This window comes from Neolamprologus multifasciatus, chromosome 20 (genome assembly GCF_963576455.1).
Source record: "Neolamprologus multifasciatus chromosome 20, fNeoMul1.2, whole genome shotgun sequence".
NCBI lineage: Eukaryota > Metazoa > Chordata > Actinopteri > Cichliformes > Cichlidae > Neolamprologus > Neolamprologus multifasciatus.
In genome coordinates, this window is record NC_140458.1 from 5,421,098 (window position 1) to 5,445,191 (window position 24,094).

The 24,094-nt window shown below is 41.5% G+C and overlaps 1 protein-coding gene across 3 annotated transcripts in view; it reads right to left on the reverse strand.

Moving 5' to 3' along the window:
* The window catches only part of nckap5l (NCK-associated protein 5-like), a 65,848-nt gene that overhangs the window by 38,072 nt on the left and 3,682 nt on the right, over positions 1–24,094 (reverse strand). The window contains exon 1 of one of the 3 annotated variants that reach the window (XM_085144596.1): positions 8,889–23,997. The exons of the other annotated variants lie outside the window; for them this stretch is intronic. Coding sequence (XP_085000722.1) covers positions 8,889–8,895 — 7 coding nt within the window. The 5' untranslated portion in view covers positions 8,896–23,997. Of the gene's footprint in view, positions 1–8,888; positions 23,998–24,094 lie in introns of those variants that run through there. 3 annotated transcript variants of the gene reach the window in all.

Below are 24,094 nucleotides of genomic sequence, written 5' to 3' on the forward strand. Positions count from 1 at the left end.
AAGAAATGACTGCAGTTAGTTGAAAGGAAGTGTATGTTACCAGTTAATCCTATCAAGCTTGTTTAAACATACAGGTGCAACAATCAGACACATCTGCAAAGACACCAATACGCAACTAGGATTTCACTCACAGGAAGTGAAGCACAAACTACTTGGATACAGAAAAAGATACGAACACAGTGGAGAGGTCCAATTCATGGAGGTGAGACCTAGCAGGCAGCGGGTTCAGTTCAATTTGATTTATTTAGCACCAAATCAACAAACCATGTGGCACAAGGCTGTCGCCCCAGGTTTGATTCTGTCCTCGGTCATTTGCTGCACGTCTTCCTCCTCTTCTCTCGCCCACCTTTCCTGTCTACTCTCAAACTGTCCTTTCATAATAAAGTCTAAAAAGCACAAAAAATATATCTGTGAAAAAATAATAATGATAAAAGAGGGGCAAACGATCCACAAATGGCAAAACTGCTTTTTAAAACTGTGAATTTGGATATCTTAACATGGTGAGTCTATAGGGATCGACCGGCCATTAGAGCCAACCAAGTGTCTGTTAGAGGAACTGCAGCTCCTCTAACAGACAGTGTTGCTTTGACATTTCAGTCTCTGAGACATTTTTTGAAGTATGGGAGGAAACCTGAGCATCAGCAGGAAGAAAATGCACTACATTCAGGTGTTAGAACACACTCTGTCTCATCAATATTTCCTCATTTGACAGCTCTAATCTGCCCCACTCAGCTGACTTATAAACACACACACACACACTCTATCTGTGTATCTGTTTCCATGCTTGCTTGTTTGTTGTTCATCAGTCCTGGAAGTTGCCACTTGTGACCAACCCAAAGAAAAAAGATTGCACTGATGTTGGTGTAGCCACAAATAAAATGGACTTTAGTAGCCGATGTTTATGTGTTGTGTAACATCCGTTTTGTGTTGGCTCGGAGACACTGGGGTGAACCCATGATTTAATAACGGCATCCAGAATTTCACAATCTGTGGATCCCCAAAAAGGAGAGAAAAATGGGGCCCGCTAGCATTACAGCTCAGCTGATGTGGATGGCATGACTGTTTGCATCCGGTCACACTGTCACAAGCCTCTCGTATGGGTGGATGAACACATCCTTTTTCTTTTTTGAGAAACTGGGATTTTTGGGGCGAGACACTTTGCTGAGTACTTCAAATAAAGTTGTGTTAGCACCTCAAAGTAAGAAAGTACAGTTACGTTATGTTACGTGAAGATATTTGTTACACTTGGACACGAGGGGACCGTAGCAGATGCATGGATGCGGATATATAATCGGGTTTAATGACTAGCCTGGATGATTTACTGCTCCAAGTTCAGCCTGACCCTAGCTCAAAACCAGTCATTGTGGTTGTTTCTTTATCTTCTGTTGATAGCTTTAGTTAACTTCTAGAAGGTTCTAATCTTTTTTCCTTCTTTTTTTAAACACAGAAAGAATTAAAGTTCCCTGAAAAAGTCTCTCTTTTCTCCAACCCACCATGTAAGAGTCAAATTAAAAATTAAACAAGTAAACATTTCATAAGTGAGTCTTTTTTTTGAAAGCCTCTGATAATTACTTATTAATAAAATATGCTGCTTTATTTTCTCACAGTCCCAAACCCAAATGGGTGACACATTTCAGAAGTATGGGTGAGAAAATGTTTGGGGGCTTTTTTTGGTTTTAAATAACTGAAACAGTTATTAGTTCCAGATTAATCGCTTCAATCGATTAATGAGTTAACAGTCTGGCTGTTGTGCAGCAATTTTTGTGACACGGCTTCCACAATCAGCGTCTTGTGTGAACCGGTCAACGCCGCGGCAGGTTTCTCGGCACAGCGTCTCGGTGTGGTTTCTCTCCCAGGTTTTCACCCGGCGTGACTCAGCTGCTGTCCTTATTAACAAGGCCACATCATCCTCACATACCAGACACAATAAACCAAGTCTGATGACAAAATGACTGGGAGCCACGGCAACAGCGAGAGGAAGAAAACACGGGTTTCATGAGCAGAATGTGGGAGGATAATATAATAAAGCAATAATGGATGGCAACACATCCCTGCAGCATCCCTGCCTCCGTAAACAACTCTTTAAATCGCAGATATGTAGGTTCTGATTTAAAGTAATAATATGACCCTAATTAACCAGACAAAAAAAAAGACACCTAACCCAAATTGACCTTGCCCCACACCAGACATCCTATAGTGGAAATCAAATGCCCCGGGGCACTTACAATTGTATTCAGATCTCAACAAAACACCCGAGCCCGTTTGGCAAGTATAGAGCTGCCCCAGATTCAGTTCCTGGGAAATGAGTCGGTTTGTTTTTCCAAGATTAATGCTGACACTCATGAATCCCATATGGCAAAATCACGGGAACCCCCAAAGACTAAAATGCTGCTTTATCAACTCAAATGAGCCGTTTGTCTGCGGAAAATTGCACAGGTCATCATCGAGAATCAACCACAACAAAGAAAAAAAACACACGACAGACGCCGAGCCTCACATCAAAAATCAGCCAGATCAAAAGAGCTTGTGTCCACTGAGGATTTATCCTCTCATTGCTGACACATATGGCCGTCCTGCCCAGTCTGTACTCACCACCAAGCCTCTAATCTGTGTCCGCCTAGTGGCTGAAAACTTTAAAGAAGCCGTCTTGATCATCCCACCACCACGTGAGCAATTAAACCCTTTCTGCTAAACTCCCAGGGTCCTTGAAGGGCATTACATTCATTCACAATTCACATTACACTGCGGTACAGACAAAAATAGCATTTCTGTTTACTTTCAGCTCCTCTGGAGAGACTAAACTCTTAGCACTAAAAAAAATGCACTTAGGGTACAAACGCTACCTCACTAATGGTTAAAAAGCTGTAAACCAGCACCAAAATGACAGTCACAAACCAAAAGCCACCACTCTCTTAACCAATAAAAACTGTTTGATGTGTGTATTCTTCATGTGTGGCCTTCAATCCAGCACTCAGTCATCAAAACCTTAAAAACCCATGCTATAATCATTGAAGAGCTGCAATAAAAACATGTAATCTGTATTTATTTTGATCAATTCTTAACTTTTTAACTGTAGTTTTGAAAGCAACAACCAGAATATCTTTATATTGTTGTTTGGAGAAAGCAAGACGTTTGAAGAAGACCTTGTATGTTTTTGTAGCATTTAAAAATTACATTAATCTACTAAATAATCAGAAGAGCAAAGAAGTAAACGGCTTGTGGTGTCACTTTGTGATTGCCTAATGTCCTTCAAAAGGATGAGATAAGAGCCATCTGAGTCCATCTAATCAAGCTGGGTTGTTCCTCTTTGTGTTAAAGGGACAGTTCACCCCAAAATCTCTTTTTGCTTTGCCAAACTACACCCGCCAATCACAGCACTTTGCAGAAGGAAGCGTTCATCCTGTGATGAGACTGCGAGTCACAGCATGACAGGATGTAAGCTCGCTGCACGCTTCTTTTTGTTGGCGGATGTAGACAGAAAAAAATAGTCCCTACATGTTACTGCTCATGAGGTTTGTGGATGTTGTGAGTAAGTGGATCATAATTTTGATAAAGAGATATTGATGCTGAGCAGTATTTAGTTGCACTATGTTAAAACGACTAAACTAGGCGATGCACGCAGTACAGATCAATAAACAGCAGTAGAGCTGGCAGGAAAAAAAACGTCTGAATTTTATTTTCGGGTGAGCTGTCTCTTTAAAAACTTTTACTGATGCTCGGTGAGGAATCTGCTATTTTTAAATCTTCCATTATTTTCAAATTTACATTTAAAGAGCTTAGAAGAAGTGCTACAAGTAGGAAAAAGTAAAAGTATGGGAAACATTTTTAAACTTGGCTGTGGTGGAAAACTTGGTGAAGTAAAGCAAATAGTGACAATGTGCAATAGAAAGAAACCTGTTAAATGAATCATGAAAAACCAAAGGAGAGAAGTGCAGCTCTGTGCGGAACATCACGATACTCAAAGCTTCATCAAATTCAGATGATTTTTCTCATTTTGTCGTCATAAAAGGTGATTAATTACACCATATCTTTTCTTCTCCTTTCAAACTGCATCCAGTGGGAGAATTAGCAAAACAATTCCTCCAATGTGCCTCTAATAGTAGGGAATCCTACAGCCCGTTTTTATAAGACTTGTGAGCAGAGATGGGCAGTGTAATCTGATTACTTTCAAGTAACGAGTAAATTAAGGGATTACTATTGCAAAAACGGTAATTAGATTACCGTTACTTTCCCGTAAAAACGCTGCGTTACTGCGTTACTACAACCGTGATTTTTTGCAAGACCGTCTCATGACAGTGACGTATGCGAGTGCGACATTCATGACAACAGCTGTGTGCAGATCAACAATGGATAATATATCGAGTGCGAGAGAGTATGAGCGTGCAGTGTTTAAAGCGTGGAAGTACTGACCTTACTTTGAGTTTGATTCCATAAAAAGTGACAAAAACATTAGCTTCTGTTGTGCGTGGGAAGAAAACTTCTTTTTACAGCGAAAAAACCCTAAACTTCCAAGCAAACACCGAGTGCGCTATGACATAATGGGAAATTCACAGAGAAACTCGCGGATTCTTCCACTGACCGCTGCAGCACACCTGCACCAGGGTAAACCTCCGCCTGCTTTACAGGTGAAAATAGAGCAAAAGTGCCGCTAGTCTTTGACTTTATTTATTTTCTGCCGTGTTTTACTTGCATCTATTTGAAAGAGTGAGTGTAAACACAAAAAATATTTTATTTTATGTGCTGGAATGTGCAGAAAATAGGTTTAAATGTTAAACAAATTCACAGTCAGAGAATGTTGCATATAATTTAATTTTTGCTTGATGCATAAAGTTAAAAGATTAAAACTAATAAAACAAGTTTTAAAAAGAGACTTTTTCATTTGATTAATTTTGTATGATGGGTTATGCAGAAAAAGTAGAATTGGGCTGAAAGATCTATCGCTTTATCACCTATTCAGGTTGTAAATCGTGTTTTTAAGAAGTAACTAAGTAATTAAGTAATTAATTACTTTTGAAAATAAGTAATCAGTAAAGTAACAGGATTACTTTTTGGGAAGTAATCAGTAATTAGTTACTGATTACTTTTTTCAAGTAACTTGACCAACACTGCTTGTGAGACAACCGGATAAAAATTGGAAAAAGAAAAATCATGGACACACAAAGGGAGACTTAACTTTAAAAGGCTCTAACCCAATGCTCTGCTTTGTTGCCTCAGCAGGTGGAGAACTTGCGTGGTGTTGCGGTTAGCCAGAAGTGTGGACCTAAAGCTTGAAGATCATTTAAAGAGCAGAACAGTCCTGTCACCAGAGGAGTTTGAGTATGTCCAGCCACAGGAAGAGAAACAGCAGCCCCACCAGTGAATAAGCTGGTATACTTGACAGGAAGAACTGCATCTAGATGGCTAGAAACGACTGGACTTTCAAAATAAAAGCAAGGCATAAACTGATAAATGTGCAGGTAAATTTGGCACATGCCCACCACCCTGGAGCCACTTAAGCCTTAAGATATTTTTAATGTGTAGAGATGCTTTTCGTCACCAGCTGTGAGAGTGCTGCAGTCATGCTACCTGTGGAGGTCTGACAGAGCTGTGTTAGCACTTTCATATCGAGCTCAGAGGGAAGTCAGGTGCCCTCTTTGATATCTCCGGTGGAGGAAAAAGGTGCGTGATAGGAAATCACAGTCAAATTTTTCCAAACATGCACTTACGACTACTTGATGCTTCATGTTGCCGACTGAACGACCGTTTTTGCAAATGTTTGAGAAGGCAACTTTAAATGAAGGCAACACAGAGACACCTCAACAGGCACTCAAATATAACCGAACATAAGATATACAGATGTTTTTTTAAACATACTAATGTTAGTAATCCCTGCACATTCGTTCAGATTACAGCAAGAAGATTCTTGAACGATTCAGATGGTTCCCCTTTCACACTAGGGGTTTCAGGGTTTCAGTATCAGCAATGTTTTATTAATATACTTGATAAAAATAACACAGGTCTATGGTTAACTGCCACATGCAGCTCACACAGTACATAATGCGTCTTTGTGGCACTTGAGCACAAAAAAAAAAAACCTAAGCTTGTCAACCCGCAGCGCTGCGCATCAGCAGTTAACATGTCACTTGAAAAAGCTGAATGAAGGGCTGTCAGGGGTTTGTCATAACGCTGCTGTGTCAGGCATTAACACACACACACACAGACATCTGTATGGGATGAATGGGACATTGAGGGAGTAGCTTCTAAGAGGGTCAAAGACTGAGAGCGCCGACATGACCTGAATGAGGGCTGGTCACATGTTACCCCGAAGCTAACACAAGGGAATGAGGATAACTCACAACATAAAAGGCCTATTGTAACCCCCCTCCGCCATGCACTCTACCCCTCGAGTGAGGATCTTCAGCAGCGGCTCAGAGAAACTCAATGGTACCAAAAACCATGAGCCAAAGGGTGATAGAAATGCATCTTAATGGAAGGAAACTCAAGGGGAAGAACATCTCCTGGAGGCATCCTGGCAACGGTCATGTGGCCGACTTCAAATTCAATGCAAACAACACACGAGACATGACCTGTGACAGTGTCACGGTGCCGTCTGACAGCTCTGTCTCAAACACGCCGTTCGCACACTTGCAGCTCTTCATGTGCTGATTACATAAGATGACATAGAAACCCCCCCAAAACAAAGAACAGCAGCAAACAAACCATCCAGACAGGAAGTGAAACAAACGGTCGACTAATCAATGATCCACAGAAACATTTAGGGCATCAGCTAATGATTATTGCTTTAATTACTTAATCTGACAGTTGCTCTCTACACGTTCATAGTTTGAGCTTAAAACTGTTGAAATGTCATCAAATGTTTCGTTTTCTCCAGGATAGACTGAGAGAATTCATTGCAAGAACAAGGAAGAGCAGCTGATGAGATCATTTCTATTTGCTCACAAATTACATTTTTGTGCCACCAACACAGTTAATCATTATATTTGAATATTAACCACACTATTTTCCAGCATAAAGACTCTTTTGAGCGATAACTGAACAAAAGTTGTCTGTTTAAAGGAAACTTTTCTTTTCAAAGCAGAAACATGAAACACTTCCTCATTTTAAGTTGTCACTTGAGAGGATTTGCTGCATGTTTCTAAAACGCAAATATTTTGGACTGTTGGTGGGGAGAAACAAGTGATTTAAACCTTCTTTTCCATAACACCAGAATGTGTCTTTAAAGTTTAATCAGAACAAATAATTTTTTCATGCTTTTATATCCTCGGTTTCAGCCCAGTTACAGCCTGAGCTTTTATGTCGGTGCTGATGACGCCCCTCTCAGAACAGTGCAGTCCCTTTCCTTTGGGTCCCCAGGCCACAAATGACACTAACAACCTCTGGTGACTTATCATAACTCTTTGAGTTTGGCTGAGCTCTCTAATAACTGTCAGTTGCTAACAAAAAACTTACACATTGAAACCAGAATCTGAGCCAGAAGACAGAGATACTTATGCAGAAGTATCTACAGTGAGATCTGGTGACCGACGAGGCCATTTTGAGTATAATGAACTCATTCTGCCTTCAAATCAGTTTGTGATGATCCTGCTGGAAGCAGCCATCAGGAGATGGGCACGCTGTGGTGAGAACGGGAATATTCAGGTAGGCTGTGGCACGTAAATAAAGCTCAGTTTGTACTAAGGACGGGATGGATCCGTATTTTCATGCTGTTTCTTACGGTGGCCCTGAGAGGCCAAACGGACTGCAACTTAAGAAAACACCAGCGATAAGAGAAATGCTGCAAAAGCACACAAATAATAATGGATTGCATTTATATAGCGCTTTTCGAGACCCTCAAAGTGCTTTACAATGCCACTATTAATTCACTCTCACATTCGCACACTGGTGGAGGCAGCTACAGTTGTAGCCACAGCTGCCCTGGGGCAGACTGACAGAAGCGAGGCTGCCATATCGCGCCATCGGCCCCTCTGGCCATCACCAGTAGGCGGTAGGTGAAGTGTCTTGCCCAAGGACACAACGAGCATTTTACAACTGCATGAATGTACTATTGCTGTGTGATTTATTACTATTACTGAAGGTCCGCGGCTCCGAACCGTAGTAAAGGGACCTCTGACTAATACGGTGGGTTCTGTGTCGGGCTCATAGCTGAAAACTAGCTTTACTTTGTTGTCTGGGTCACTTTGCTAGCGAGAGACAGAGAGAGGCGTTGAAAGGCTGCTCCAACGGAACTTATTGTTTCGGAGGAAAACACGAACAGAGCGTACAGTCGAGTTTTAATAGCTTACTTACAACTGGGCTCATCTGGCACTCTTCTTGGCTGCAGTGGTTATTATTATATTTACATGCTTCCAGCTCCTGTTTTTGCTCGATGACAACTCCTACTTTTCGACTCTCCTTTTTCTCCCACCTGGCGCTCACAGACACATAACGGGTATGGCAGTCCATTCTCCCTGCAGCACGGACTACACTGCCCATGATGCTACATTCTTTAGAGCTATACCTGTAGCATTCTGCCTATTAGCTTAGCACAACAACAACAAAAAGGCCTCTCTCACCCAGGAAACACGCAGAGAGGGCGCGGCACCCTGTAACCATGGCAACCGCAACGCTGCCACCTAGAACAACAGAACGTAGCTGTCAAACAAAACCCAAACAGGCCTGACCCGCGACAATATGAAACAGGGAAGTACCGCCGTGTAATCCATTTATTTCAACAAAGTAACTGTATTCTAAATACCACCTTTTTAAACGGTAACTGTAACGGAATACAGTTACTCATATTTTGTATTTTAAATACGTAACGGTGGTACATGTATTCCGTTACTCCCCAACATTGTTCATATAATACTGATGACGGATTTTTAGGCTAATAGTTAGGCTAACACACTTACTTCTCATCTTTTCTTTCCTCACAGAACCGATAGATCCTTCACTTCTTTTAAGTGTCTCCCAGCGCAATTCTTAGCATATTTTGATTCCTGGAACTGGTCTCAACTGGCACAAGGGAAGGGAACCCGTCGGGTTATTGTCTCCCCAGAAACACTTCCCTTGTGCTTTTGGAAATCTGTTTTTTCCTATTTCCGTTGTCGTTTTTCCTATTTTCCTTGTGTTTTGTGTGCTTTTGCAGCGTTTTTCTTATTGCCGGTGTTTTCTTAAGTTGCAATCCGTTTGGCCTCTCAGGGCCACCGTAGTTTCTGCCAAATTCTGACCCAAAGATCAAAATGTTGCAGCAGGAACAAGAGACTCATTAGATCAGGAAACATCTTCTAATGGTGTGCGTTGTAAACCGTGCCCTCAGTTTCCTGTTCTTAGCTGATAAGAGTGGCCTCATGTGAGATCCTCTGCTGCTGTAGTCCATCTGCTTCAAGGTTCGACATATTGTTCCTTCATAGATGCTCTTCTGCGTACTGTGGTTGTAACAAGTGGTTTTACGGATTAACTGTTGCCTTCCTATCAGCTCCAAGCAGTCTGACCATTATCCTCTAACCTCTGACATCAACGTGGCATTTTTTTCAAGGAAAATCAGCTGGTTCTGAAATATTCAGACCGACAACTATGGCACACTCAAAGTCACTGAAATCACTTTGATGCCCAGTTTGAACTCCAGCGGGTCGTCTCGACCACATCAACATGCCTAAACGTACTAAATGCTGCCATGTGATTTAAAGACTGTGTTAACAAGCAGGTGAACGAGTCTGTCTGAGCCACAACAAGCTCATTTAATGAGTGGATAATACTTATTTAATCAAGAGCCTCATTAAATTGTACAGACCACAATTTACTTGTGTACTCTTTGAAAACAACCAAAAATGCTCATTTATTTTAATAATAATTACAAACTTAGCCCTTTTTCAAGCACAGTGTTACAGTGTTTCATAGTTTGGGTATTTAAACGTTTAAACTGTGCGGCTTTCCAAATGTACAGCTGTAGCTCAAAAGTAGGGGGTGGGAATTCTTCACATGGGAAGCGTGTCTTTCCTACCAGTAACGGAAGGTTTGGTGTACTTTATCGTAGTCGAGATCTTTGAGAGTAAGCAGTGCCTACTGTTGTGACATCACAATGTTATTGAATTCCTGACTGCTGAAATATGAGGCGTGCATTTGTTCCATTGAATGAGTGTTTAAAAAGTTTCACTGTGCCTATAAAGCCACCAGATCTTTTTGATAATAAAAAAAATCCACGGAAATCGCCCTTCCTATAAAATCAAACCTTTAAATATTTTACCTGTTTAAAGTTTAAAGAAAAAGTGGTTGAGACTGTTTTCCATTTTGCCATTTACTAGTCCAAAGACAGCTAGATAAAAACATTGTTGCTGAAAAAGCAAAGATGGCATAATTTGTTGGTTCTAACTTTTTTGTTAAGATGACATTTGATTGTGTAACTGATACCACGGTTCCTGCGGAGAGACTTTTTTTCTTTTACTCAGATTTCTCAGATTTTAAACCAACTGTTTGTTTTTGGACTGTTGGTTAAAAGAAGCGGTTTCAAGACATCGCCGTGGGCTCTGCTAAATCGTGATTTTCCTTCATGTTCTATTAGATTCATTGAGAAAACATCTGGCACATTTTTTTAGCAGATGGTCCATCGCTGCCATTTGTGGTTGGGCAAAAAGAAGCAACTGTCTGAATAAGAGCTGTAAATCAGAGCCGTGGGGCACAAACGCCCATTGAGAGGCAGACAGTTTAATGTAATGTGCGCAGCCCCAAGTGAGGATGGAGTGCTAATCCACCGACATGAAATGTGACACCGGGATGTGCGGGGTCTACAGCTGGGGCTATAAAAAAAACCTTAGTGTTAATTTGCATGAAGCTTCGGCTTAGTCGGACCTCATTGGGAAGTCAGGAGTTGTAACCGGCGAGCCATCATCACCGGCTGGCTCTGGGCTGCCTGGCTGATGGTGCTTAACTGTTCAGCAGAAATGGCTTACAGACAGCACAGAGTCAGCGGCATCAATCAGTCAGCAACTCTTTATGGAAACAGCTTCAGTAATTTTAAGATCAAACAAAGTAAAATAATCTCTATTTAAGCTTCTCATACGCAAAAATGTGATGCTTTTGTTGGTTAACTAAAAATCGTGCTTTTGAGACGAAATCTAGAAAGCAAGCTGTAAAAGACGCATTTTCTACATGTAATAAAAGAGAGAAATAATTATGCGTATTTAAGGGGTGCATTACAACCCATATGGAAAAGATATATATAAATCTTATAAAGTTTGTATCTGTCTTGTGTGAAACTTGTATGAAAAGCATACAAGAGTGAAAACAGATAAAAGATCCCTTGAAAAATTATATAATGAAACTTGTATGTTTTGGATACTTACTAAAACAATATATGAAAGTAATGAGAAAGTGGCCACTTTCATGAGTAAATCATATAAGTTTTTACTATTTCTTTTCCATATGGGAACAAGCTGCTGCCAATCAGTGAAACGGGGCGACAGGCCCTAGACCAGACTATCTTTGCATAATTCAAACTTTAAAATAATCCCCGTTCATCTTAAACTGGGCCTTGTTAGAGCTACTCGCTTCATCTTCTGCCTGAAACAAGGCGTTTCAGCTCCTCTCGCTTTAGGACAACTTTTTTCTGATTGGCTGCCCCTTATTGGAAACTTTCACCATGTTTAATATCTTCATCCAACACTGAAACAATATAGGAGGTGAGACTGCTCCTACACAATGTAAAAACTGGAAAAAAATTGGCTGCTCCGTTGACATTTGGAAGGAGTGTCAGGGAAATCCTTTTTTCTCAGTGCATCGAGCTCCATTAGCACTGGGCACAGGACCACCCACAGTGTGTCAAATGGTAAGCCTGGAAATCGATTTTAACATTTGGGAAGTGGATGAAGGTGCAGGTAGCCAAATATGATGTGATGGTGGTCCCGGTATAACTTTCAGGTCTACAGTGAAATCGTAGAGCTTACAGCGTAGCGCTGGGTTTGTACTCAGCTGCAGACACCACAGGGGAGTTCTTCGTTCCAGTTATAGATATTTGAAATCCGACTAAGGGTGCTTTAAGCGTGCATTGTAGTTTTGTGTGTCTGCAGAATTGTCTGAGTGGTTATAAAACATAAAAAAAAATCTGATCCATCTGATGATGAAATGCACATCATCCAGACCCAGGCAGGTTCGTGGACACGGAAACGATAGCACACATTTAAGCGTTCAGAAGTTCCAGGGAGCAAACTAAAAATAGCATCAAGTCAGGAAGCTGCCTTAACATGTCTAACAACAGGACTGTAAACATGAGATTATCCAAATTTTAATCAGAGAAGGTTTGTCGCATTTATTTTTTGATCACTCCTCATATACAAGACAGAAAATAAAGAATAGGACACAAGAATCTCCTAAATGTTCCTTAAATATGCCTCCACCAAGGCAATGTGCAGGTTTATTTGCATTTTAATATACATAATCTTTAAGAAACATAATTGTAGCTACAATTATTTTTACTTATGCAAATTCATTCTCTTTCTCTTGATGAAAACCCTTCTTTTTAAAGTAGTGCTGTCAGCGTTAATCTAATTAAAACGACGTTAACGTCGCAACCGCATTAACGCGGCAGATCTCCGTTAGCACGTTAACGCGGATCGCCCCGTGCGTGGGGCTGCAACACGTGAGCGCGCTTAGCTTGTTAACGCGTTAGCGCCGTGCAGACCGATGCATGGGGCGACAGCATTACTTTAAAAATCTGAAACATTGTAACATCTGCCTTTGCAAGAACAGCTCTTTGTAGCATTATTATCACTTTGACCTTCAGATCAATCTATTGACAAAACTAAGCAGACAAAAGCCTTTTTTTATCAGTATTAAAAGCCAGTCAGTAGTAATGTGTTTCGGCTTCTCCTCACTTTTAATGACATCACTGATTACCTTTGCATTTTTAAGTTGTTCTTTAAGCAACTGTAATTGTAACAATCTGCTTTTTTTTAAGCTTTTAAAGCCCAAATCATGATTATATAACCATGAGAATAATCAATTAAAAGAAAATGTTCTGGTGCAGCCTCGTTTCCCTGTGTAAACTTTAAAGCAGCTTATTCTCATTCCAGACGGTGACCTTAATAAATCGCTCACATGTGAAAAGATTCAAAGTATGCTCCGCAGTCCATTTCTATCATAAAAACCCGGTAATGAAAACCATTTGTCGTGGCCCCCGTAAAGGCAGGTTTCGTACCGCTGTAAATACTCCGCAGAGAGGTGCCGTCCTCTGCCAACCAGACGACGAGCTCTGCAGCCAGAGGAACGGCTGCACTTCGTCCACCGCCGCACCACATTTCCATGTGTGTCAGCAAAAGCCTTTACTACAGGTCTTCGGTGACTCATTTTCACATCAAACTGCTGAACCCTGACATGCCTGGAAAAAATGTGAAGCTAGAACAAGACATGCTGCCGACGCCAGACGAGCCGATCCAGGACAAAGGCTGCTACAGCGTCCAGTTTAGAGAGCTGCAACGAGGCCACTCGGAAACAGGTGAAACCAGCTCTGGCACAAAGATTAGCGACTTATCCAGCTAAATTTGGGATTAAGTCAGGATTTAGCAAGTCACCTATGTGTGCCATTCCACCACAGGAGCTTTTATGTAAAAGCTTAGAGAAATATCCACGTCCACAGTCAGCCGGCTTTTTGTATTGGCATCCATAAGGCTAAAAACAGGTAACTCCTCTTACTGAGTCAAAGACCAAATTTACACCAAGGTAAAAGTTGTTTCCCCTCAGTTTTTAACCTCTGTTTTCTTCTACTTTCCTAAAAAGCAGCCAAACCTTTCGGATTTTCCAGCAAACAAACCACAGATCTAAATGTTTTACCCCCAAAATCTTTGGGAACTTTTAGCACTCTGGTGTTTTAGTAACTTGGATAATCTTTATACTGATTTTGCCATTTTTAGATTAGATTTGCTTTTTCATTGTATATGTTTTAAAAGGAACTCTGTACTGTCATTACATATGTATTACATGTGAAAAAGGAAAATGCTGAATGGTGCTCAGAACAGATTCTCACCACAATTTCTGGATATAATCTGTGAAAACAAGACATTTCCACAGATTGGTGGAAGCCTGACCAATGACTGAGGAATTCCCATCGCATTATTCTAAATACTGAATATCTTTTACCTCTTTCTATTGACAAATACAACACTTAGGTCAGAGCCACTGAATTAGTCTTAAGGCAGGCTCCTGACCGTGTTAAAAATGCACATAAAAACTCTATAAAATGCAGTAATCATGTTTTATCAGCTATTTACAACATATTAGTCTGTTCCAGTTGTTTGGGTTCATCTTACATATTTCACGTCGCTCTAAGTAAGGTCTTCCTGCTGCAGTATCTATATATCCTCATGGGGATCATCATTTCATCCCCTACCATATTAAATTCTCTATCTGATGCTGCAGTTGGGGATTAGCTTGGAATTAACTACTCTGCCTCATTTCAAACAGAGATAGCAGTCATCCAGACGTTTAGCTCGGTGAAGGCTGATAACCCAAAGAAGATCCAGAGTGCGAAAAAACAAACAAACAGCAACACCAGAGAAAAGATGGAGCGCAACACGGACATTTTCTGCAAATTTGGCCACATCTGCTTGCCAGCCGCAGCAGCTCAAACTCAACCAGGATTCAGCCTTAGTAATCATTGTCATCGTCATCATCATCCACATCCTTTTCCCAAGTTCTGGCCAAGAAGAAGACCTATTTATGGTACAGACTATATGGAGGGTTACATATGGAGGGAGAGCTTTGTTTGAGCTTCAAAGGGGGGGAAAGTGCTCTATATCTCTCTGACAAACAGTCTCGATGGGAAGATGTTTTTAAAGCTGTACGACTGGAGCTGATGGGCGAGGTTTTTGAAACAGGAAGCTTATGAGATTCTGAAAACACTGAAGCTGCAGAAGCGGCTCGCCAAGCACCTTGTGGGAGGCAAGTGGAGGGAAGGGGGGGAGAGGGATTGAAGGAGTAAGGTGGGGGTGCATAAATCTCCTCAATAGCTTATTTTAAGACAAATGAAAATAAACTGCAGCAGTGCACAAAGACACACTGTTCAAGGCAGGCTGAATTAAAAAGAAAATCTCCCTCTGTCGCTATTCTTTAGCCGCAGAGTCATCACGGGTCACGACTCCAAGTGTAAATCTGCGAGAGGAATCTTCCAAGATTGTTCCTCCGTCCAAAACTAAACAAAATGTGGCCATTTAATCCTCTTGTTTTTTTGGCAAGGCAGGACGTGGCGGGGACCCGGTTAGCTCGCGAATTGATTAAAACTTCATTCCAAGCCATATTTTCTCTGGCCGGACGCATGAATCGAATGTTTGTTACAGCTGCGGCGGCTAAAGTGGTGTTTTGCCAGCTTCGATGTTTGCACGACCGCAGATTCCTCTGTAGGGTGGCCTCTGCATTTGGTGGGAGCTCTATTAGCATTCCTCGAGCACGTTCAATCATGCATATTTTAGAGGCCACATTTGACACAGCAGGCTCCGGTGCAGTTTGCGCGAAGATGGAGAACACGAGGTCAGGGCCTCAGGCTGGCTGCTTGTGACCCGTTTGGCTGATATTCTCTGTGATGTGCACACAAATGATCGGAATAAGCTTCGTGTTGAGGTGGCGGGGGTTCAGGGGGAGTAAACAAAGGGCTTTGGGGGAAACAATGCAGGTGGTGATAACTCCTTTGATGTGAGTGTTTGCGCTGTGAGCGTGGAAACAGTTGGGATGATGATGCCTCGCAGAGCTCCCCGTCAGTCCCGCCTCCTGCTGTGAGCTCCGTCTTACTGCGCCGACTCTGTAGGCAGCTGATGAATATTTGCTATGCTAATGCAGGAGTGCCTTTGGTGTATAACCATGGTAACTACACTACCTGCATGCATCAGACAGTGGGGTGATAAATGGCTGAACTGATAGCTGATAAGGAGCAAGGCCCAGCCTATCTTCAAAGCACGAAGAGGAGGTGGGGGGGATACGGAGGAGATAGGACGACTGCGGGAGGCTCTGACCTGTCTGCAAACCCCTACCAGACTTCAAATCGATTAAATTATTGTCCCGTTGCTCTTTCCTCCCACTTAAAGATGTGAACAACCACCTAATAAACTGATATTTCACAGCCTGACTGACCTTGAATGTCTGAAAGGTCTGTTGAACCACATGTTATCGACCAACGTCATGTCAGCTCTGAGGCCGAAAGGATTCGTTCGTTAACGCTCAAGCAACCGAGATATTTTAGTGACTTTTAGAAAAAAAGAAATCACAGTATGGTCACTTATGACAATTTAATGGCTGCACTGCTGTTCATCATGTTATTCCATTTCCACTACCCGTGGCAGATATTCAGAATTATAGTTATTAATGGTTTGAAATCTTTTTTTAATGCAAAATCTTCATCATTTGAGTTGTTTTCATTATCAGTTTGGTCATTAAGTATCTGCCTCGAGGCTTCTGAGGCAGTAAATCTCGCTGCTCTAGTTCTGTTAGCTGTAAAACATGATAGTGCAGTGATCCACACATGTTTCTGTGTCACACCTTCTTGCATCTGTTTCTCAGATTTATAAGACACATATGATCTATTAATGCAATTTGCTCCAATCTCTTCCACAACCTAAGTCTAACTTTTCAGGCTTCTTTAACATAACCTCATTTTTATTTACGTTGTTTTACGATCAGTGTTTCATATGTAACAGTTGTGCGCTCTCTCGCAGTATAAGACCGTCACTATGCACCTGGGATGCTTTTACTTTAACCGTGTTGTTTATTTATTGCGGGCTGTTTTGTTTTCACGCTTCATCCCACTGCTGTAACGCAACATTGATCTCACAAGCGAGAATAAAGAGTCTATTAGAAAAGTAGAATAAAATGCACACCTCAATCTGTAAGGATGCAGAATCTCACACACACACACCTTCATACACCAAGTGACTTTTTGCACAATATTCAGTCTTTCGCACATTTCTATTGCACTGTTGTGTCTTTGTTTTGCTTTTGTTGCAATTTCTGCACATTGCACTTTATGTAGTCCCGTGTTGATTGTCTGTTATTAGCATAGATCTCGGAGGAACGTTGTCTCGTTTCACTGTGTTCTGCACCACTGCACATGGTTGGAATAACAATAAAGCCACTCGACTTGATTGGCAGAAACTGCATTTTTCTGCCCCCTTGATCAATAAAAATATTTTATATACTTAATTAAATGGGATCCCAACTAGAAATAGTATTTTAAAGAATGACTTCATTAGGATTCTGGTGATTTTTCAGCAGTTGGCTCTAAATATAGTCACACTAGCATGTATAAATGCACAGCTGGGGTCACTCAGTCACTTGACGGTTTGTACTGCAGATTAGCCAATCAGGAACTGTGTTGCTGTATCCTGTATCAGACACAGGAAATCTTTTATACCTCGTGCAATAATTTTGTACAACACGACACATCTGTCGAGCAGAGGATCCGCTGTAAACTCAGCCCGGCTCTGTTTAGCACACGTTGTGTCTGACATTGAGCTCCAGTTGTTTTTTTAACATTTACATGAATCCATTTTTAGTTCCATTTTCTCTCGTTTCAACTCTACTTTATAGATTAACAGCGATCGCCAAATTCAGAAAGTCCTGACAAACGACGATCAAAACATTTTCTGCGACCCAACAAACTTTAATACCATCTCGTATCATCGCACAAGCCGAAGCTTTCCGATGACTCATTCACTGACTTAGCTGATATTTCTTCTCCATTAACAGCTTTACTTCCTCTACCCGATGGCCTCTCACTACATTTGTAAGACTCTGGATCACAAATAAGTCAGAAAATGAAGAATTATGTCGAACTGCTCTCTGTCTTTCAAAAAGAGCTTATTTTTATTTGTTTATTGTAAACTACTCCTAAGCTGACCTGCACTTCCTCCTTGCCTCACCAGGCGAGATCCTATTATAGTTTTTCGTGTTATTAGTTATGTTTACAGTATAATATAGTATTTTTAACAAAATGTAAACAAAAACAAACAGTCTGGTTCGAGTGTCCCACATTTCTTTGTTTTTGGTTAACTCGCGTTTGGTGGTGTCACTTTTAACCTTGAAAATTGGAAGGAACATTTTTCCTCAACTTTTTTCTCCAACATTTTAAACACCAGAAAAAAAACTTTACCTTCTCAGGATCCAGCACTGTCATTTTGTCAGTAGCTGAGGCGACCAGGAGGAGACATCTGAGGCAGACCCAGGTCACCCCGGGGACTTAATTCTCCATCTCAGCTAGTTTGGGAATGTCTCTGTATCCACTGGGGGGCTACAGGGGGTGGCTGGGAAAGGGAGGTCTCGGCTGCTGCGACCCAGATAAGGCACAAAAGCAAATAAATGGATGGGGGCCTTTTGGGGTGAGTGCCTTGATACCAAGATATATCGGTCCTCTTTTAAACAGCATCAAAGTTTGCATTCTGTGGTCAAAGGCTGGATGGGTGGTGGTGGTGGTGGAGTCAATTTGTTAGCCTGCAGATGACAGTTTTTATCCCAGCAGGGACTTTGTTGCGGTTTGTTTTCACTCACTTCCTGCTTTTACTTTCACTCACAGATTGTGTTTTGGGTTCAAATACACACTTTCACAACGTTAATGTTACATATAGGAATGAGTCATGTCCAGTGATTTTAAATGTAATGCCAAGCGGTCCTTTACAAGCTATGTGCTGAGTAGGAAGTGACATCTGATGCTTGTTTGTGCAGGGTTAGCGTGAAGGCAGTCTGTGGGCAGTCAGGGACTGCCCGTCTACCTGCAGACAGCAGCTATTGTTACATTGGGACAGAGACACAAATATGCGGTACCACCGGTCTGTGGGCTACAAGCTGGTTGTGTCACATGTTGGTCTGTCAGGCAGCCGTGGAGAAGAGCAAAGTTATCAGATACAAAGATCTGAAGTGAAACAGGGTGTTAAAAACTATTTAGTGTCGGCAGACGCTGTCTGTTCTTTTCACGCTTAATGTTTTTGTCACACTTGTCCCATTCCTGGTGAACGCGGCTGTCACACCCTTCTCTGTTTTGGTCCACTCGTCAACCGGTCGGCATTCGAGGGCCGTATACTTAATCCATGTCCAGCGACATGCCATTGGAATTTTGGAGGACTGCATGGAAACTCATTTGCGGTGGGTGAAAATCTCTCTCAGTTTGCTGTCCAAACGGAAACGAGTACGCAGACGGATACATTTGCGATAAATTACGCTTAAGCCGTGCTATAACCCCGAACACCAAAGGACACCGTGTGTGTGCATCTGCAATACTCCAGTAGTTTTGACAAAACAGCAGCATTTAAAAAGGTCATATAATTAATCATTCTTGGTGGCTTTACTGCTTGTGCTGAACTTTGAAATCATGAGTAATATTTCTCTTTAGAAATGATCCTTTAATCTCTTGACTACTTTTTGAATTATGAATTGGTAACAGTTTCCCTGGTCTGCTGTGTTTTTATTGGGATTTTTAACCGTAGCTCAGTTGCCACAAGGCACTGGCCTGCCATCAGAAACACACTGGCTTGTAGCGACCGGCCCAAAGAACACTTTAGAGGACAACCTGCTGCCACCAGAGCCACAAACTCCTTCAAGAGGACGTCTTCAAATGTTTGTCTGACAAATACTTAATTTAGCCCAACAAGCACCAACTCTTCACACCGCTGAAACCACTTAAAGCTCCAGACACAGTTACCATTTGTCAAACCAGAAAGTTCAGTTCCCTCCAAAAATCACAGCGCCCAGCCTCAAATGATAAACTTTGTTCTTCAAACTAAATCTGTAGTTTTCTGGTTTCTGTTCCTCGTTTTTTTTACAGTATGAAATCTTTTGATGAATCATATTTGAGCAGGTTTTAGTTGCGAGACAGTAAAAAGTCCATGTGGCGAGCAAAGGAGGGTCTGAATGTGACAAAAGTGCAGCTTTGAAACAATCTAATGTCTGGCAGGCTTCTGTAATTTATCTGCTTCAGTAAACAACGACTAGAGGATGGAAAGCCTAAAAAATACGTCAGTCACAGTTCGATCAACCTTAACTGCAGCTTCAGCTAAAACCTTTGGCACTCTTTTGGATTCAGAAAAGCATCAGGCAGTGGCCCAAATCAGAGACAAATGGGTGCCAACATGGTGGTTGCCTCCATCTTTTATATGCTCTTACCCCCAGAGGCTAAGCTGACGGGTTGCCAGATTATCAAAGTAGCTGCTGATGAATTTTCTGCAATAATTAACATTTTATTTGTCGCTTACAGTTTGCAGTAAAATAAATAAATAAATCCACATCTGACTCCCTTTCTTGTTGCTTTACTCATTTATCAAAATTGTTGCAGATTAATTTTCTGTCCATAAACGAACAGTTTGGGTCGCCTAATCGTTTCATCTCAGCTCAATCCCAGCGGATTGCAACCGCTAATAAAGTTTTTAATAACTGAAACCAGTTACTAGAACCAGCAGCCAAATTAAACACTTACTCCATGCCACGTTTCCCCCTCTGCAATAAAGCCTGAACAGCGTATGTGGCGTCTGCGCGAAGCCGGCTGCAACAAGCTGTGGCACACAAAGGCGTGCAGAACATCTGCGGACAATTAGAGGCGAACAGAGCGGGCGAGCACTTATACTGCCCATTACACTTGAATATGTCACTGGCTTGGCTTCTCATGATGTAATGCGGCTATCTCAAAGTTGCATCGGGATGGAGCGCTCGCAAAACTTCAATCGAGCTCAAACACAGGCACACAAACCGTAAATGCGATCTTGCGAGCGCAGAGTGGAACCACATTTCTCCGCACAGCAGCCCCATAATACCCTCGTGCTCTGAGGTCATTTTATCAGGAAGAACTGCTCGGTGCGCTGCATGTCCCTCGCCAAATATCGTTCCAAATGTGACACATTCAGGCCTTCTTGTTCTGAAATCCTCCCAGCCTCGTGTTTAAATTCTTCCAGTTACGTGACTCAAACAAACACATGCCAGTAATTCCAGCCAGTTAGCAAAGGTAGACTTCACATTTACAGCTCTGCACGCCTCGCTGCTGTGGTGTGATATAAATCCATCTTCCACACAAACAGAGAGGTGGTTTGCTCACTGTTGTGCAGATGTTTGCCCAAACATCTGCTGAAGTTTCTCTGAGCTCACTTTAAATCTGTACTTAAGATCCTGTGATCCTGCAAATAGGCCTTTTTGGCATCGGCAGGCAATTATGGTGCAATCTTCCGATTAAAGCAGCAAGAATAGACTTTGCTTGAAAGCAGGAGGCATGATGTATCCTGCAGTTACATTTTTATGATAAATATGTGTATATTTATTGATTTTTAAAGATTTACTTACTATAATGAGACTTATGTTTAGCACCTAAGCTAAACAAATGGAAAATCCATACTGGGAGTTCTCTAATGGTGCTTCAGATGACACAGTGATGACCTGAAACTACAGAAATCTAATACTGTGTCGTAGGGATGGTCGTGGTTTTTCAAATATTTGACTATTTATTAAATAGCAATAATAACAAAAAGCAAACAAGTGGTTACTGACTGTTGCTTTCTGTTGTAATTAGCAGCATCTATAAGTAGTTAATGGGCTTGTACAGTCAGTGGGCAGTAATGGACCTCGATGTCAAACCATTAAACGTTTGAAGGTGCAGAGAGATTAGATGCTACTCTACAAATCTGTGAAGTCAAAGACGACCGCTGTCAGAAAGTTCTGAAAAACAAACATAAATGTGATCCGGTGTAAACTTCACCAGGTAAAACCTGCAAACAAACATCATTCCCGTAGTCAAACCTACAAAAAACGCTCCTTAAACATCCAGATGTTCATGCTGTTCTCACGTGCAGTCGAGGTCCAATCAGAACGCCAACTTCAACCATGAAATGTTGATCTGATTATTCCAGTGAATGAATAAAACGCATGCAACAACATCTAACTGACAACTAATAGTGTTAATAAATGTTGGTGAACTCTTTTCCACAAACAGCATTACCAAAGCTTTTATTTTGGAAATATTTTTCAAACAAGACTAGATGTCAATCACGGATATTCTGATATCCTCTTGTTGGTGTTGTTCCCAGATCATCATGAAAATGTTGTTTCAGGTTCAACATTGCAAGTGACCAATCACATTGTTGTGACGTTATTCTTTTGCGCACCAACCCATTCGTGCATTTATGAAATTCCAATGTTGCAAGGACAATATCAATTCTGCTTAGCGTTTATTAAAGGGTTAGGGTTTGGGTCCGTTGATCGGCGGACAAAGGCGGTTTCTCACAGCTTAAGTACAGAAGTCGCAAAAGTATGACATCACAACATTCTGATTAGTCACTTGCAATGTTGATCCTGGAACAACCTTTAGTATGATGATCTGGGAGCAACACCAACACGAGGATATCAGATTGTGCGTCAATCACAACTATGTGCTTTCATATGAGAGGGACTCTACTGAAATGTACCGAATATGAAAAAACGGCTTTTCTTGTAATGCCCTCGGTCCATTGAGGGACCGGGGACCTCTGGGAGTCTCTGGTGCCTGGCATGGCGGCGCTGGCAGATGACTCTTTGCATCGTGGTTTGAGCTTGTCTCATCCTGCAGATACTTCATTTGATTGTTATCTAGAGAATTTGGAGGCTTCGGGTTCTTTGTTGTGTTCCTCGAGGCTTTTCTGTTGGTCTTGGCAAGCTTCTGCAGGTGTGGTTGGTTTGCCAAAGCTTACAGTACATGGCTAGTAGACGTTGATAGATTGTACATGAAAGATTGATGTTTTAAATCTGCATTCCTCGTGATGACCTGCAGGGGGCCACTGTTCTGCTTGCAAAAACATGTCTATGAGAAAATGAGCCCTTCTGCTGCCTTCTATGGCCTCAGTAAACACTTTCCTGATGGATTTCATGAAGTCTGCTCCCAATTAGAGTCAGAAAGGACTCGAATGTGATGTTATATGTTATGACATGATAATACTTATAAGCACGCGGAGTCCCACTCCACCCTTTGCTTGTCACTTTCGATACGGTGACAGTCAAAATGCTCAAGTCAAGCTTTCAAGATGGAGCTTCACTAAGCGATGGTTGACGTCACCGTGGCAACATACAGTTTATGCACAAGTCAAAGTAACCTTTCAATTAATGAAAGATTTCCCAGCACCGCACCGCAGATGTTCTAAAGTTCACAAAGAGCTCTTTGAAATACATCTTTAAAGTATCAAAAGGTTTAACTGAGTGACCTCAAATCCTTGTCTCAAACAATTTTTCTGGGAACTAATCAGTCACTGTGTTTAAAATATGATGTAATGGTTTCTAGGTCCTTTGTGCCATGCGGTCAGAGCGGATTTCTTACATGATATATGGTGTTTGTCTGCAACTGCCAAAAACAACAAACTACATCATTACAAAAGCAGACAATCTGGACGAGGAACCGAGCGTACGTCATTTCTTCTCAAAGCAAAAATCAGGTAAAAGCAGCCTGCAAACACTAAAAGATTCATCGAGCGTTTCATTGCAGATCTTCAGTGAAACTTTAATATTTTACAGCCTGAATTCCAGCCATCTCCGCAAGCCTATAATTCAGCACGGTTCAAACAATGCTTGCGTCCTCATTTCTTCTGACCTAAAGCTTGGTCCTTCTTCAGAAAACGATGAGACAAAGGAAACAGCATGAGCGTATATCTGGCCTCGAACCAACAGGCACAGATCATTAAAACTGATGTTTTTCCTCCAACAACGAGGACTCTTTAATAGCTGCGCAGCAATTTCTAAGATGTTTTAACTCTCGTGTAATCGCACAACGGCCCTACAACTTGTTAAGATTGCTGGCACATGTTTTATAACCTATAAAATTCCCCACAAGGTGAAAACAAACAAGAAACAATCCACCCCATTCAGAAAATGTGGAAGGTATCACAGTTAGTAAAACGCAGCTTTGTTAACATGAACCAGCAGATGGTGATAAGCTGTTGTTGTGCTGGGTGACATGGATGCATGCAGTCTGTTGCTTTCACTGGCGAGTTGAACTATCAGAACTTAAACAGGAGAAAAACAATATGAAAACAGATTTTAATAGCCAGCAGAGAAAAGATCCAAAATTCTCCAGTTTGTACTTTACTTTGTCTTTTGTGATTGAAAAAAATTCAACAACATCACATCAGGCTTCCCAAAAATAAAT